The 14,623-nt window shown below is 43.5% G+C and overlaps 1 protein-coding gene across 1 annotated transcript in view; it reads right to left on the bottom strand.

The window, feature by feature from the left end:
- Nucleotides 1–12,815, bottom strand: part of C12H3orf20 (chromosome 12 C3orf20 homolog) — a 77,378-nt gene extending 64,563 nt beyond the window's left edge. The window contains exons 1-4 of the mRNA XM_068557977.1: nucleotides 12,341–12,815; nucleotides 11,438–11,578; nucleotides 7,280–7,399; nucleotides 838–973 (exon numbers count right to left, since the gene is read on the bottom strand). Coding sequence (XP_068414078.1) covers nucleotides 838–973; nucleotides 7,280–7,399; nucleotides 11,438–11,578; nucleotides 12,341–12,815 — 872 coding nt within the window. The remainder of the gene's footprint in view (nucleotides 1–837; nucleotides 974–7,279; nucleotides 7,400–11,437; nucleotides 11,579–12,340) is intronic.
- Between the last annotated feature and the right edge of the window lie 1,808 nt (nucleotides 12,816–14,623).

Below are 14,623 nucleotides of genomic sequence, written 5' to 3'. Positions count from 1 at the left end.
AGAACTGGGAAGGTCCCCATACCCCTTTGAGACCGGCCCTGGCCTGATTTCCACCTTTTGCACAGGGGTGGGGACCCATGGAATGGAGCTGCGTGTGGAATGGGGTGGCAGAGCTGGAGGCTTTGATCACCTCCCAATCCTGAGCTTACAAAGGAAGACAGCTTCCTTCTGGAATGTCACAGTAAGGAGCAAACTGGGTGGCTGCCCTCTACGCATATTCTACAGCTGCAGTGACAGTGGCCTGGGAGCCCCAGGACACATATATGCTTAGATGTGACTAGGTTTGAAATCCTTTATGGCCCATGGTCCGGGCCTTTGGAGAAATGCAGATTCACTTGCTAGGACTTGTGGGACCCACAAAATCATAAATACCATTAATCACCCATGTCAGTGTTTTTTGTTTGTTTTGAGAGCTGTTTCTTTTTTTCTAAGAGAACATCTGACAAATTATGTCAAGAAATAAACATTCTTAACTGTAAGGGTGTGTAAACTTTAAGAAGCCATGCAAAGGGGTCTCACCAGTGAGGAGGCAAAGAACATTGTCCTGGGACAGGCCCATTGAGCTGTGGGACCTCAGACAATGCCTTACCATGTGCTTGGGGTACCTCAGTTTCCTCATCTGTAAAACGGGCATAAACCTGCCTTCCTCATAAGGTCACAGTAGGACTGAAAAGGACTGTGAATGTGGAAGGACTAGGGATGTGTGTGTGAGGGACGACCATCACCCTGTCACTGTGGCTGGGGGCACTGGGTAGCCGACATGTCCGTGATCCCCCTCCACGCACACACAGGCCGTGCCCTCCTCCCCCATCCGCCCCCAGCCACTAAGGTGCTCACATAAGGCGACACATCTCCTGCAGCTTCTCCCGGGCTTCAGGGCAGGGGTCGCTGAACTCGATAACCTCAGAGGCAGAGGGTCCCGCTCCTCGTTGTGGGGATGTCGAGACTACTTCTTCCACATTTTTGGGTTTGCCTGTAGTTGGAGATGAAGAGGTTAGGGAGGGTTTTAGAAAATGGTTTCTCAAGACGTCACGTTCACCTGGGGTGAGGGGGCAGGGAGAGCAGGAGAGCTGCATCCCTTGAGAATCAAAATAACTGTGGGAGTCATTTACGCTTCCAGGGACAAGAATCCCCAGCAGGTCACTTATGAAACAGAGGCAGCACTCTGTGAGTCAACCGAGTGTGTGTCAGGAACACTCATGCAGAGTGATGAATCCAGCCACATTTCCCCAAGGGCGGCCTGGTCCTGGGTGGAGAGAGCACACACGTGGCTGTGGTGGATGCAGAAGGGATTCCCTTGTGACACTTCTGACTTAAGACAAAAAGTCCCAAATCCATCTCAATAGCTCAAGGGCTTCAACACTTCTCTGAGGCTGGCTTATCTCGGCCTTCGGCAGAGGGCAGAGTGTATCAACTGGGACTCAGACTGTGATGTTTTGGGAGTTTTTCTGTGTGGTTGTGGTAAAATACGTATAACAAAAATTTACCAACTTAATTTTTAAGAGGCAAGTTCAGTGGTATTAAATACATTCACAGTGTTGTGCAACCGTTATCACCATCTATTCCCATAACTCTTTTTATCTTATAAAATTGAAACTCTGTAACAATAACCCTCCATTCTCCCCTACCCCCAGCCCCTGGCAACTGCCAATCTACTTTCTATCTTTACGATTTTGACTACTCTAAGTACCTCCTGTAAGTGGAATCATACAGTATTTGTCTTTTTTGTGACTGGTTTGTTTCATGTAGCATAATGTCCTCATGTTTCACCCACATTATAACATATTGCAGAATTCCCTTCCTTTTTAAGGCTATATAATATACCATTATAGGTATAGACCAAATCTTTCTTTTCAGGTTTTTAAAATATTTATTTGGCTGTGCCAGGTCTTAGTTGTGGCACTCGGGATCTTCATCGCGGCGTGCAGGATCTTTTAGTTGTGGCATGCGGCATCTTTTAGTTGAGGCACGTGGGATCTAGTTCCCTGAACAGGGTTCGAACCAGGGCCCCCAGCATTGGCAGCACAGAGTCGACCACTGGACCACCAGAGAACTTCCAGTGATTGAGTTTTACATGTTGAACCATGATTGCATTCCAGGAATAAATCCTGTTTAGTGTCATGTTGTATAATCCTTTTATTATGCTGCTGAATTCTGTTTGCTAATATTTTGCTAAGGATTTTTGCATCAATGTTCATCAGGTATATTGGTCTGTAGTCTTCTTCTAGTGTCTTTGGCTCCAATATCAGGGCAATATTGGCCTCACAGAATGAGTTGGGAAGTGTTCCCTCTTCAATTTTGGGGAAAAATTTTAGAACGATTGGCATTAATTCTTCTTTAAATGTTTGGTAGAATTCATCATTGAAGTTATCAGGTCCAGGGATTTTCTTTGTTGGGAGCTTTTTGATAACTGATTCAATCTCTTACTATTTATAGGTCTAGTTCAAATTTTCTATTTCTTCATGATTTAGTCTAAATAGGTTTTGTGTTTTAGGAATCTGTCCACTTCATGTAGGTTATCCAATTTGTTGGAGCACAGTTAGTTGTTCATAGTACTCTATGATAATCCCTTTCATGTCTGTAGAATCAGTAGTTGTGCCCCATATTCAATTCTGATTTTAGGAATTTGAGTCTCCTTTCTTTTTTGCTTAGTCCATCTAGCGAAAGATTTGTCAATTGTGTTGATCTTTCTGAAGAATCAACTTTTGGTTTCATTGATTTTCTGTTGTTTTTATATTCTCTATTTAGTTTATCTCTGCTCTAATCTTTATTTCCTTCCTTCTCTAGCTTTGGGTTTAGTTTAAAGTTCCTTAAGTTGTAAAGTTAGGTTGTTTACTTGAGCTCTTTCTTGCCTTTTAATATAAGAATTCATAGCTGTAAATTTTCCCCTTAGCATTGCTTTCATTGTACCCCATAAGTTTTGGTATGCTGTTTTCATTTTCATTTGTCTCTAGTATTTTCTAGTTTTCCTTGTAATTTCTTCTTTGATCCATTGATTGTGTGTTATTTAATTTCCACAGTTTTGTAAACGTTCCAGTTTCCCTTCTGTTATTGATTTCTAACTTCATCCCATTGTGGTTAGATAAGATACTCTGAATGAAATCTATTTCTTTTAAGCTACTGAGACTTAATTTGTGGCCTAACATATGACCTATCCAAGAAATGTCCCATGTACACTTGAAAAGAATGTGCATTGTTTTTGTTGTTTTGTTTGTGTTCTGCATGTGTCTGTTAGATCTAGTTGATTTATTGTGTTGTTTTTTATTTTCTTACTTCTGTCTGTTATTCTATCCATTATTGTGAGTGGGTTATTGATGTCTCCCACTATTACTGTAGAACTACTTGTCTTCAATTGGTCAGGTTTTGCTTCATATATTTTGACGGCCTGTCACTAGGTGCATAAATGTTTATAACTGTTGTATCTTCTTACTGTATTGAAATTTTATTATTATAGAATGTCCTTCTTTGTCTCTTGTAATCTTTTTAAATTTAAAGTCTATTTTACCTGATATTAGTATAGTCACCCCTGCTCTCCTTTGGTTACTATTTGCATGGAATATCTTTTTCCATATTTTCACATTCAAACCCACTTGTGTCTCTGGATCTCAAGCGAGTCTCTTACAGCGTATAGTTGGATCATGAGTTTCTATTCATTCTCCCAATCTCTGTCTTTTGATTAGAAAATTTAACCAATTTACATTTAAAGGAATTACTGATAAGGAGGGACTTGCTTCTGTTACTGTGTTTATTTTCTGTATGCCTTATTAGAGCTTTTTGTTCTTCATATCTTGCATTACTGTCTTCATTTGTTTTAATTTTTTGTAGTGAAATTTTAAAATTTCTCATTTCCTTTTCTGTATATTGTAGTTATTTTCTTTGTGGTTACCATGGGGATTACATTTAACATCCTAAGGTTATAACACTCTAATTTGAATTTTACCAGCTTAACTTCAATAACGTACAAAAACTCTCCTCCTTTACAGCATCATCCCCACCACTGTCAGTTGTTAATGTCCTAAAAATTCCATCTTTTTATATCGTATGTCCCAAAACATAAATTAACAATTCTTTTAAATGCATTAATCTTTCAAATTATGTAGAAACTAAGATCTGGAGCTACAAACCAAAGTTAACAGTAATACTGGCTTTTACACTAATTTTTTTCTTTAAATATATTAGTCTCTTAAATCATGTAGAAAAACAAAAAGTGCAGTTACAAACTGCTGTTACAATAATACTAGCTTTTATTATTTCCTACGTATTACCTTTATTGAGGTCTTTATTTCTCCATATAGCTTTGTGGTTCTGTCTAGTGTCCTTTCATTTCACCTTGCAGGACTCCCTTGAGCACTTCCTGCAACACAGATTTAGTTGTCATGAACTGCCTCAGGTTTTGTATGTCTTAATGTCTTGCTCAGTTTTGAAGCACAGTTTTACTGAATTCAGGATTGATTCTTAGCTGACAGGTTTTTTCTTTAAGCATTTTGAATATATTTGCCCTGTACCTTGTATCCTCCAAATTCTGATAAGAAACCTGCTAATGATCTTATTGAAATTCCTTGTGAGGATTCACTTCTTACTGCTTTCAAGATTCTCTTTTTGTCTTTGTCTTTTGAAAGTTTGATGATTAATGTGTCTTGGTGTGGGTTTCTCTGAGTTCATCTTTCTGGGAGTCTGCTGAGCTTCTCTGATGTTTATATTCATGTATTACATCAAATTTGGGAAAATTTCAGCCATTATTTCTTTAAATATTCTCTCTGCCTCTTTTGATCTCTCTTCCTCTTCTGGGACTCCCACATGCATATGCCACTTGATGGTGTCCCACAGTTCCCTTAGGCTCTGTTCATTTTTCTTCAATCTTTTTTCTTTCTGTTCTTCAGACTCAGTAATTTCCATTGTCCTGTCTTCGAGCTGATTCTTTCTTCTGCCTGCTCAAATCTGTGGTGGCAATGTTTTGTGCTTATTTCCATTATTTTCACAGTTATCCCCCATGGCAAGTCTTAGGTGGTATGAGGATATGATGACATAAAATTGTGGAGGTGATCATCCATGGTTGAATTTCCAGAAGCATCTATTCAGGTCCTGCCTGCTTCTGAGCCTCTGCTGCCTACTCAGCTGGAGCCACATGCTCTCCCTTGATATATGCAGGCTCATCTTCACCTTGGACTCAAAAATAAAATGAGTCTTCAGGCCAGGGGCATTGTTTAGGCTCCAACTGAGCCCTGAAGGCCTCAGAATGGAGTCTTTCTGTCAGCCAAGACTTGAGGTTTCTGGTTGGTGCCTGGGTACCATGTCTGGTATCTGTCACCTTGAGTGGTTCCTGGTCCCTTTCCTGACTCCTCCAGCCATGAGACCAGAGACTTGACCCTGAGGTCCACCTACCTGCTGGCTGACCTCCTGGAACATCTGCTGGCCTGAGCATCCATTTCTGGCCTGCCCCTAGTTGCTTTGGGTCCCCAAGTGTGACAACCAGGAACCACTGTTGACAGATTTCTCTCAATTCTCTGCCTGTAAAGTTGGGCTATGCTCCAGAAATAGCTGTTGTCTGCTCAGGGAGTAGGTCGAACTCCTGGAGCCTGTCTGCTCCAAGTCTGCACGACCCTAGAACTGCAAAGGGGGCCAGCGGGCAAGGTGTGACAGCACGTGTACATGGAACAGATAGCAGAGGTCCCAAACCCAAAGTGACTTAAAACCACAATGACTCTACAATATGTTCTTTAAGCTAGTGTACTTTGGAGTGAAAGTGGGTATAATTAATAGCTATGCCAGGACAACAGCATAAACTGGGACTTTCCTGGGCAAGCTAGGACACACGGTTCCTTATAAACTATTAGGGAAGGTTAACCACCCATCCTAGCACGCATGTGTGAGAATAATTTCTAAACAATATCAGGAACCTATAAGAAATGCAGCAGCGTTGAACATCCTAGTGAGAATGATGCAACATCATGGGGTAGTCACATCCTCGGGTGGCAGAGGAAAACAGCCACATAGACAAAGAGACCAACAGACATATGTAACTTTTGTTCTGGAACAACCTTACTCAAGGCATCACCCCTGAGGTCATTAGGAAGAAAAAAAATCATGAAACCACTGGGTGTCCTGAGGATACTTTGTTTCCCCTCAAAGAGACTGCATAGATTTAGGGCCAGCTCAGGAGGAGATATGATAAACCAAGAGCATATAAAGAGGGATGCTGGAAGTGATGCTCACAGTGACAGAAAATGCGTCATGAGAGGTAAAGGAACAGGGGAAACAAGAGTCTGAGGATGTCACCTCCATCAGGGAAGGTGTTCCTTGTCTGAGAATCCACACGTGTACCCACAGCATTCAGAACAGTGACTGACAACTAGCAATTGTTCAATAAACATTCGTTCACTGACTGAAAGGCTACAGGATCAACTTGATATGGAGAGTGAGGCCTGGAAGAAGGCAAATCTCATAGCAATCCTAGGTGGGCTCAGGAATAAAATCCAAGCTTCTCAACTTCTAGCCTTACCTCCAGTGTCTGTGGGAATCACTGGACAGTCTTTGAGCATCCCAAACTTCTGTGGGTCCTCCCACCACCACTTTGCGAATACAGCCCCTCCCCTACCCCACCACTCTACCACCACAGCCTGGGGGGCCCTGGAAGTTCCACGAGAGAAAGTTCCTTCTCTGCCCTCTCCAGCCCCAACTCATCTCTCCTTCAAGCTCTGGCTGCACAGTCACTGCTACCCTGTTTGGTCTCACCTGCCACCAGTTCTTTCCTTTAAGCCTTTCCTTCCGCTTTGTGTTTTCTGCAATAGAATAGGAACGGCCTCTATGTCGGTTTTCTGCCCACATAAACTGACCCAGTTGGGGACACATGGTTAGGCTTGGTATCCAAATACGTCTGTTCAGGTACTGGTTCCCCCACTTGCTGGGTGAGTATGGGTAACACAGGTCTCTCTCTGAGAAGAGGGGGTGAGCATGGGATAACATAGGAGGTGGAAGATGTGGGTTTGCTAGGGGTGTTGCCCCAGGTGAGAGGAACCGCATTAACAGAAATGGAGTGCTTGTAAACATTCAAACGATGAAACTGCAAAGTGGAGTGACTGGGTTGAGATATGTCACCTTTTATGGGACAGAATCTGTCAATAGCTGCTGGGTCTCCAGCCAGGGCAGGTATATATCCTTCCTATCAGAAAACCAAATCAAATCATCTCATCAACCTACACAGGAAATCTTCTATCCCCCTCCCCATCCCACCCCCACCACCAAAGATAGGTCAAAAGGTCTTGCTGGGAATCACTATTACCTGTTTTCTTCTTGACTTCCCTTCCGGTTGAGAGGGAAAAGCTCAGACAGCCAGTAGAGGACTCGTAGACAAGCTGGTAAGGTGAGTTCACTCCCATGGCTGGGATGGTTGTGGAGGAATCTGGAGTGGAACAGGCAGGGATTCTGCTTTCAACTTTTTAATTTTTTAATCAAAAGTATAATAATGAAGTTTTTGTCCTAGTTGTATGGTAGACCAGATATTCTAAAGTGCCCTGTTGTTACAAAACAACCAATTTCTGGAAGAAAAAGATTTTTTAATGCTGGAGAAGGCTCAGAGTAATTAAGAGAAATCTTTAAAGTTCTCCTCTATGGTGTCCCCCCTTCCCTGCCCTCAATATCTCTCAAGAATGGGGGGTGGTGGTGGGATGAATTGGGAGATTGTGATTGACATATTTACACTGATATGTATAAAATAGATAACTAATAAGAACCTGATGTATAAAAAATAAATAAATAAAATAAAATTCAAGAATGAAATGACACCAGAGCAGGGAGCAAGGAAGAGAAAGCAACCACAGGTGACATTACTCTAAGGATAAATGCAGATATAACTGCTGCACTAGGTCAAGAGAATAAACACTGGGCTAGCTAGAAGGAAATTGAGAGTAATCTGTTTCCCCTTATCCAAGCCACAGAAATCAGATGCTTCTTCAACAATAGATTAGTCTCTTGCAGAATCACATTGTCTTGTGCAAAATCACTTGATACCTGACCACTTAAGAATTAAAATTTAGCACCCCTTTACTTGTGGAAAATCTTGATCATTCTTCTATAAACCTCATCAAATCATTTGCTTATTCTCCCCCCAAATACAGTCATTTCACTAGTTGAGCATGAAACTGTTAGGAAATGTTAAGCAATTCATCACGGCTCATTCAAATTCATAAAGAAAATGGCAAACCTGACCTCCTAAGTAGACAAAAACTATACCCAGAGACTGCACACTGCATGCTGCAAGCTCATAAACAATCACCTTCACTGGTGAAGTTAGGACCACATGAAAAGAACTAATAATAGCCAATGCTGGGAAAGATGGAATAAAACCAGTCAACACTGCTGGTGTAGAGAAAATTCATCAAGAAAGCAATATTTAGCAAGAACTATATACATGTTGAGACCCTCTGCCCAATAATCTCTCTCCTGGGAGATTAACCTTAATAACCAACACAACAGTGATAAGAAGCAATGTGCATGAAGCTGTGTATTACAATGTATATTATACTAATAACAAGAAACCTGGAAACCTAAGCATTCAGTTAACTATGGAACATGAACATGAGGACTCTACACTCACTCAGAATGACAACTGTTAAAGGTATACAGCCGTGTTGGAAAAGACTGTATCTGTTAAGTAAAGGAAACTGAAAAATAGAAAAGTTGCAGTATTCTCAGGAAAAAAAAAAAATACACACCCCCCCCCAGAGGGAGGAACCACAAAGGGAACTGCAAAAGTGAAAAACAGTTATCACATAAAAATGGCAAGATTATCTGTTTTCTTTTTTGTTGTTTTATTTAATAATATTGCCATCAACTAAAAATCAAGGAACAGTCCAGTTTTCTTTCCAGACAAGCCAGGACTAGTAGGTATTGGACAGGAGAAAAGACAGAAAGTAATTTTATTACTGAGGAAATACTACCTTAGCAATGGGTATATTCTGGTTACAGCTTTCAAGGAATACCACTCCAGACACAGTAACAACTTGGGTCTTATCTCAGCAGTTAGATGGTTCAGAAAAGCAAAATTCATGCAAAACAGATCAACAAGAGTTTGAATCTTCTTTTTAAATTAAGAAACCTATCTTAAACCTATCTTAAATTAAGAAACCCTGGGAAACCTATCTAATTCAAGTTCTTCTAGGGTGAATGCTTTTCCCAAAGAAACGGATCGCTCCTTCATTTATATTTTGTCATCTACATTTTATTTTCAAACTCTCGGCTTGTTTAAAGAGAGGAACATCAGGAATAGATGTGCCAACAAGTAAGAGAGATTTCCTGAGGAGTGTGATGGAGGAGAGGCTTGCTCAGCACTCTGCTGATGCAGCCGGACAAACACATCACCGAGAGGCTCTCTGCAGTCTCCTCCACTAGGTTAACCACAAGCCACGAGAGATGCAGGAAGCCACTGCATCACAGGTGAAAGCCTATGACCCTCCAAGATGCTTAAACACCTTGTGAGGTGGACCGCTAATGGGGACGACGACTTCCTTTTCAAGCTGAGGGAACACAACGTTCAGACAGGAGAGCACCACTTGCAGGTCTGAGGGTGGGCGGTTGGGCTGGGGCTACCAGGACCCCTCCCGTGGACTTACCTACCCACACAACAGACCATCAGGCAGCTGTCCCCCAAATGAGGTGGAGCTCCGAGCCCTACATGGAGTGCAGGGCGCAGAACTCCGTGTCTGCTGACAACCAAATAGAGCATAATCAGAGGACCTGTGTTATCAGAGCACAGCTGATCCTGAACACAATGGGCAGAGTACCTTCCCTTAAAACAGAGACGCCCCCACCCACTTCATGGTAAATAGTAGGAGGATGCTTGATTGGGACTTTATGTTAGAAAACAAAACCAAAGTTTATCAAAATAACCTTCTCCATCTTGTATTGAACAAAAATCCATTGATACCGTAAGCATATGCTAATTCTTATAAGAAATAAAAATGACTCTTTTTTTCAGGTGGTGTGATTTTCCTTTTCTCCTGAATGGCTGTACGACAGCAATAAAACATGAATCCCTTCATGTCTGCCTTTTGCAAAAATATCCAAATTTTTACTGTTAACCCTTTGATGACCAAGTCGTCCTTTCTCCATGGAGTAGTCACCCGAGATGACTCTCCTGTCCTCAGCAGTTAACTAGCTTTGCTCCTCCGCGTCGCTAATGATTGGCTTCGTGTGAGCACCCAGAAGCTCTCCAACATCATTTACATTGACGTCACGAAATCCCGCATTTTTTTTCCCCGAGCACTGCAATTTTACTATGCAATTTATTTCCCCTGTGTATATGTACATCATCATCAGGTATTTAACCTCTGACCACCAAGGGAAGCCTGACACACATTCAGAGGACAGGGAGAGACACTAAAAAGGATGGATTTTATAGGTTAGGGCAAATGGTTATGGGATATAAATTTTTTATGCTTCGCATGAAGCCTCCTAACAGTGAGGACTTTCAGGCATTCAAAATGAATACCTGTATATCCACCAAGCTTAGGAGATACAACAGTACAGATATGACTGAATTGCTGTCCTCCAGATCCCAGATGTTCCCCTTCCCGCTAGCACAGATCACTTTCTCTAACTCTGCATGTTATTGCCATTCAGCTTTTGTACTTACACTTTGTACGATGTACCCATAAGCAATGTTATAATTTTGTTATTTTAAACTTTAAATGGTATTATACCAAATGTATCCTTCTATAACTTTTTTTTTTTTTGCTCAACACTATTTTTTTAGTTTATCTATGTTGATATGTGTGCTTCAGTGCTTGATTCATTTTCACTTCTCATTATGTTCCATCATCTATATACACTATAATTTATTTTTCTCCTGTTGATGGACATTTAGGTCGTTTCCATTTTTTTTCCATCCCAAACAATTCTGCAGTAAACATTCTGGTATGACTTCTTGCACATGTGTGTGAGTTTGTCTAGGGCAGTGCAACTCTCAAGTGTGGCCTGTGGACTGGTATGAATCCACACCAGACCATGACCAGCTGAGTACAAAAACTGAGAATAAACATTTAGAAGACTATGTAACAATTTGATGTTGCTTAACAATTTGATGTTGTTGTGACGTTATCATGTTTTTAAGAGGGGTGATCCACAAGAGACTACAAGTTTTACAAAGTGGTCCTTCATTGCAGAGTTTGAGAACCACAGCTCTATGGAATGACCCAGCAGAGAAACTGCTGGGTTGTAAGATGCTAGAGCATCTCCCACCTTGCAGACACCACCAAGCTGCTCTCCACAGGAATTGCACGGATATACACATTCACCTGCAGTGTTCGAGAATACCTGTTGCTTCACATCCACCTCAACTCTTGGAAATGTCAAACGTTTAAGCTGGGGACTTGACCTTTCCATTGCACTCTTGTTGGTATTGTTTGACCTTTCGCCTAAGAGCTGAAGCTCAGGTACCCACCTTTCCCCGTCTGTCCGACACTGCAACCACTCCTCCCGATGGTGCCAATGAGGTAGTCGAAAGCCATCTCCTTGGCATTGAGGTGGAGGAGCTGGCTGGCCTCCACGAAGCGCCTTGTAATGTCCAGGGGGTTGGCACCTACTAAAGGAATCATCAAAGGCAACTACTCATTTTCCTCCAGCATGGGGCTAATGCTTCTATAAAAGGACTTCCATAAACAGCCCAGGAAGTAAGGGGGAGTGATCTATTCCTAGGGTGAGCAAGTATGAGGGGGCTCCTAATGAGAGGGCCTCGAGCTCCCAAGACCTGTCAGATGGTACTTTGCTCTCTGCCCCCTTGTCCTTCTCTCTTCCCACCCACAGGCCTGGGGACTGATGCTATTGGTATTTAAAATAACACAGAATCCAGAAGGCTCCATCACTGATGAAACTCTGGGTCCCTGATCTTGGGATGACACCCTCATTGTGGACAGACCCCGGTTCTCACGACTCTCCTGGTTCTGGCTCTGCTTGGCTCTGTCTTGCTACCCACCAACTGGCCCTCCCGATTTACCCCCTCCTCCTGGGTGCTGCCTCTCTCTACCTTGGCGTCATTTCCACAAACTGCCCCCTTCAATACCTCACACTGTTCTCATGGCCAACCTTCTCAATCTGGGCTCAGCAAAGCTGGAGGGATTGGAAGACAAAATGGAGAACGGAGAGGGGTGAAAGGATGATTCTTGGGGGTGGTCTCAAGAAGGAGCTGAGTTGCAAAGCAGACCTTTGGCTGCCACCTTTTCACAGCGCATCCTTGTAGACCTGTCTGGGGTGGGTGCAGTGGATGCATACACACATGCCCAGGCCATACCCTTCCAGGCCCAGAAAAATGAGCCAGGATCCGGTGAGCCAGTCTTCGCTGACTTACTGGACACGGACTCCAGCATGGCCTTCATCTTCAGGGTGAGGAGCTCGGTCAGCAGGTGGATAGACTGCCTCTGGAACCTGTGCAGGGTCTCCTGGCTGGATGGCCCCCGGTGGCCGTGGGTGGGAGAGTGCGTGGAGAATCTGGCCGGCCCAGTGGAAGCGGGCAGCATCGGCAGTGGTAGCACTGGCGGGGGTGGCTTCTTCTGGACAGGGGCCTGCACAGGGGCCGGTTCCATAAGCACCATGGGCGGGGCTCCAATGCTGATCTCCAGGCCCAGGATCTCAGAAGGGGCAGGGATCATGGGGTCAGTGATCAGCTCCTCCCAGGTGAACTCAAAGATGTTTCTGATGCCCTTGGGTACAGAAACGCCTGCGTTCTGGCAGACGATGAGCAGCTTGGAGATGCGGGCCAGCAGCTTGGGGGCCGTGGCGGTGTACTGCTGGTACAGTTCTCGGTTAGTCTTGATGTCATTCATGGTCCAAGAGCACGCATACTGCTAGGTAATACTGTCCATCTCAGACAAGAAGGACCTTCAGCTGTGAGGAGGCAGACACCCTGAGAGCTGAATGAGAGCCAACGTTCTCACCTAAGGTGAGGCCTTGGGGACAGATGGAATGAAGTGCTGAAATGGCCCTTACGGGTCATTGAGCCAGTGCATCCTATGCGGGAGGATAAATAATTGGTCACTCTCTCCCACAAAGGGATGCCCCCCCGTCACCCCACTTCCCTTCCCGGGGACCCGTCAGAGACCACGTTAGTGAGTCACTTTGGGAGGGGCCTGGGAATGAGCAGGTTCCCCAAACGGACCCTGGGCTGGAGGAAGGGAAAGGATGGGCAAGGGAAAAACGTTCCATCGCACCTTTCGTAGCCAGAGATCTGAGGGTGGAAGATCTGCTTGTGGGCTCTCAATAAAAACCTGCAAAAACAAAAAGATGTTTCATTGGTTCCCTCTGGGGGAAGATGATGTGGAAGCTCCTGGTTGCAACGCAAGGATGGGCCTGGATTCAAGATGTACATCCAAGGGCGGATGGGAAAGGAGGAGGAGGATGAATTTTTTTAATCCAATGACTAATATCGTTTACCACATCTCCTCAAATCTAGAACTTCTGACAACTCCTGCTACCGCAGCCTTCTAATCATCAGTTCTATCACCTTCCATCCTGACAACCACTCCCCATGACGTCCATGGCCCTCTTCTCCTGCCAGACAATCCTCATTCTTTCACTCTTCAAACTGTGTCCTCTGGAGCCACCCCAAATTTGCCATTCCAGAACTGCGCCCCTGGTGCACACCCTCAGCATTTACAGTGCGGCTGCCCTGGTGTGAAAAGGCTATTATCTTTCCGGTTTCACTGATGAGGAATCGAAGGCTTATAGAGACAGAGCTCTTGGTCAGGAGTTGCCTGCCTGCAGACTCTTGGCATAGAGACCTTTCCAAACACAACACGACTTCCTCACGGGCTTCCAACTGAACTGCCTATCCATCAGCAAAAAAATCTCCTAGGAACAAGAGTCCCACAGAGCAACCCCTTCAGACATTCTGCTGGTTTGCAGATAAAGTGGCTTTCTACATCTATTTGCTGACTCCCTGGCATCTCTATTCCTCAGCTTTGGAGACTCAGAAAAATAGGTTCGTTTTTGAAATGATAAGTCTACAGAACAAAGAGACCACTCAGAATCTTGGTCATCTGGGCAACCAGCCAGAGGGATCTGACCCTGACCATGCAGGGCAGATCCGTTTTAAAGCCAGGATTCAAATGAAGAGAAGACGAATACAATCCTTGAAATGTTAACTGGTTTGAGGAACCCCACCCCACCCCCTACCAGTTCCTTTCTTGTGGGGTTAATTTTGAAGATATGCCTTACAAACAGATAAAAGCTGGTTTTAAAAACAGCTTTATTGAGATATAATTCACATACCATACAATTCACCCTTTTTAAAGTGTACAATGGTTTTTAGTATAGTCACAGTTGTGCAACCATCACCACTATCTAATTTTAGAACATTTTCATCACCCCAACAAACCCATTAGCACTCACTCTCCATTCCTCCTCCCCCCAGGCAACGACTAATCTGCTGTATGCCTCTATAGATCTGCCTGTTCTGGACATTTCATATAAATGGAATCATACACTATGTGGTCTTTTGTGACTGGCTTCTTTTACCATCATGTTTTTGAGGTTCATCCAAGTTACAGCATGTACCAGTACTTCACTCATATACTTCATTATATGGAGAGACCACCATTTGTTGATCCATTCAGTATTTGTTGGACACTTTGGT

This window comes from Eschrichtius robustus, chromosome 12, assembly GCF_028021215.1.
Source record: "Eschrichtius robustus isolate mEscRob2 chromosome 12, mEscRob2.pri, whole genome shotgun sequence".
NCBI lineage: Eukaryota > Metazoa > Chordata > Mammalia > Artiodactyla > Eschrichtiidae > Eschrichtius > Eschrichtius robustus.
The sequence above is the reverse complement of the archived record's forward strand: the minus strand, read 5'-3'. Positions and strand labels throughout refer to the sequence as shown.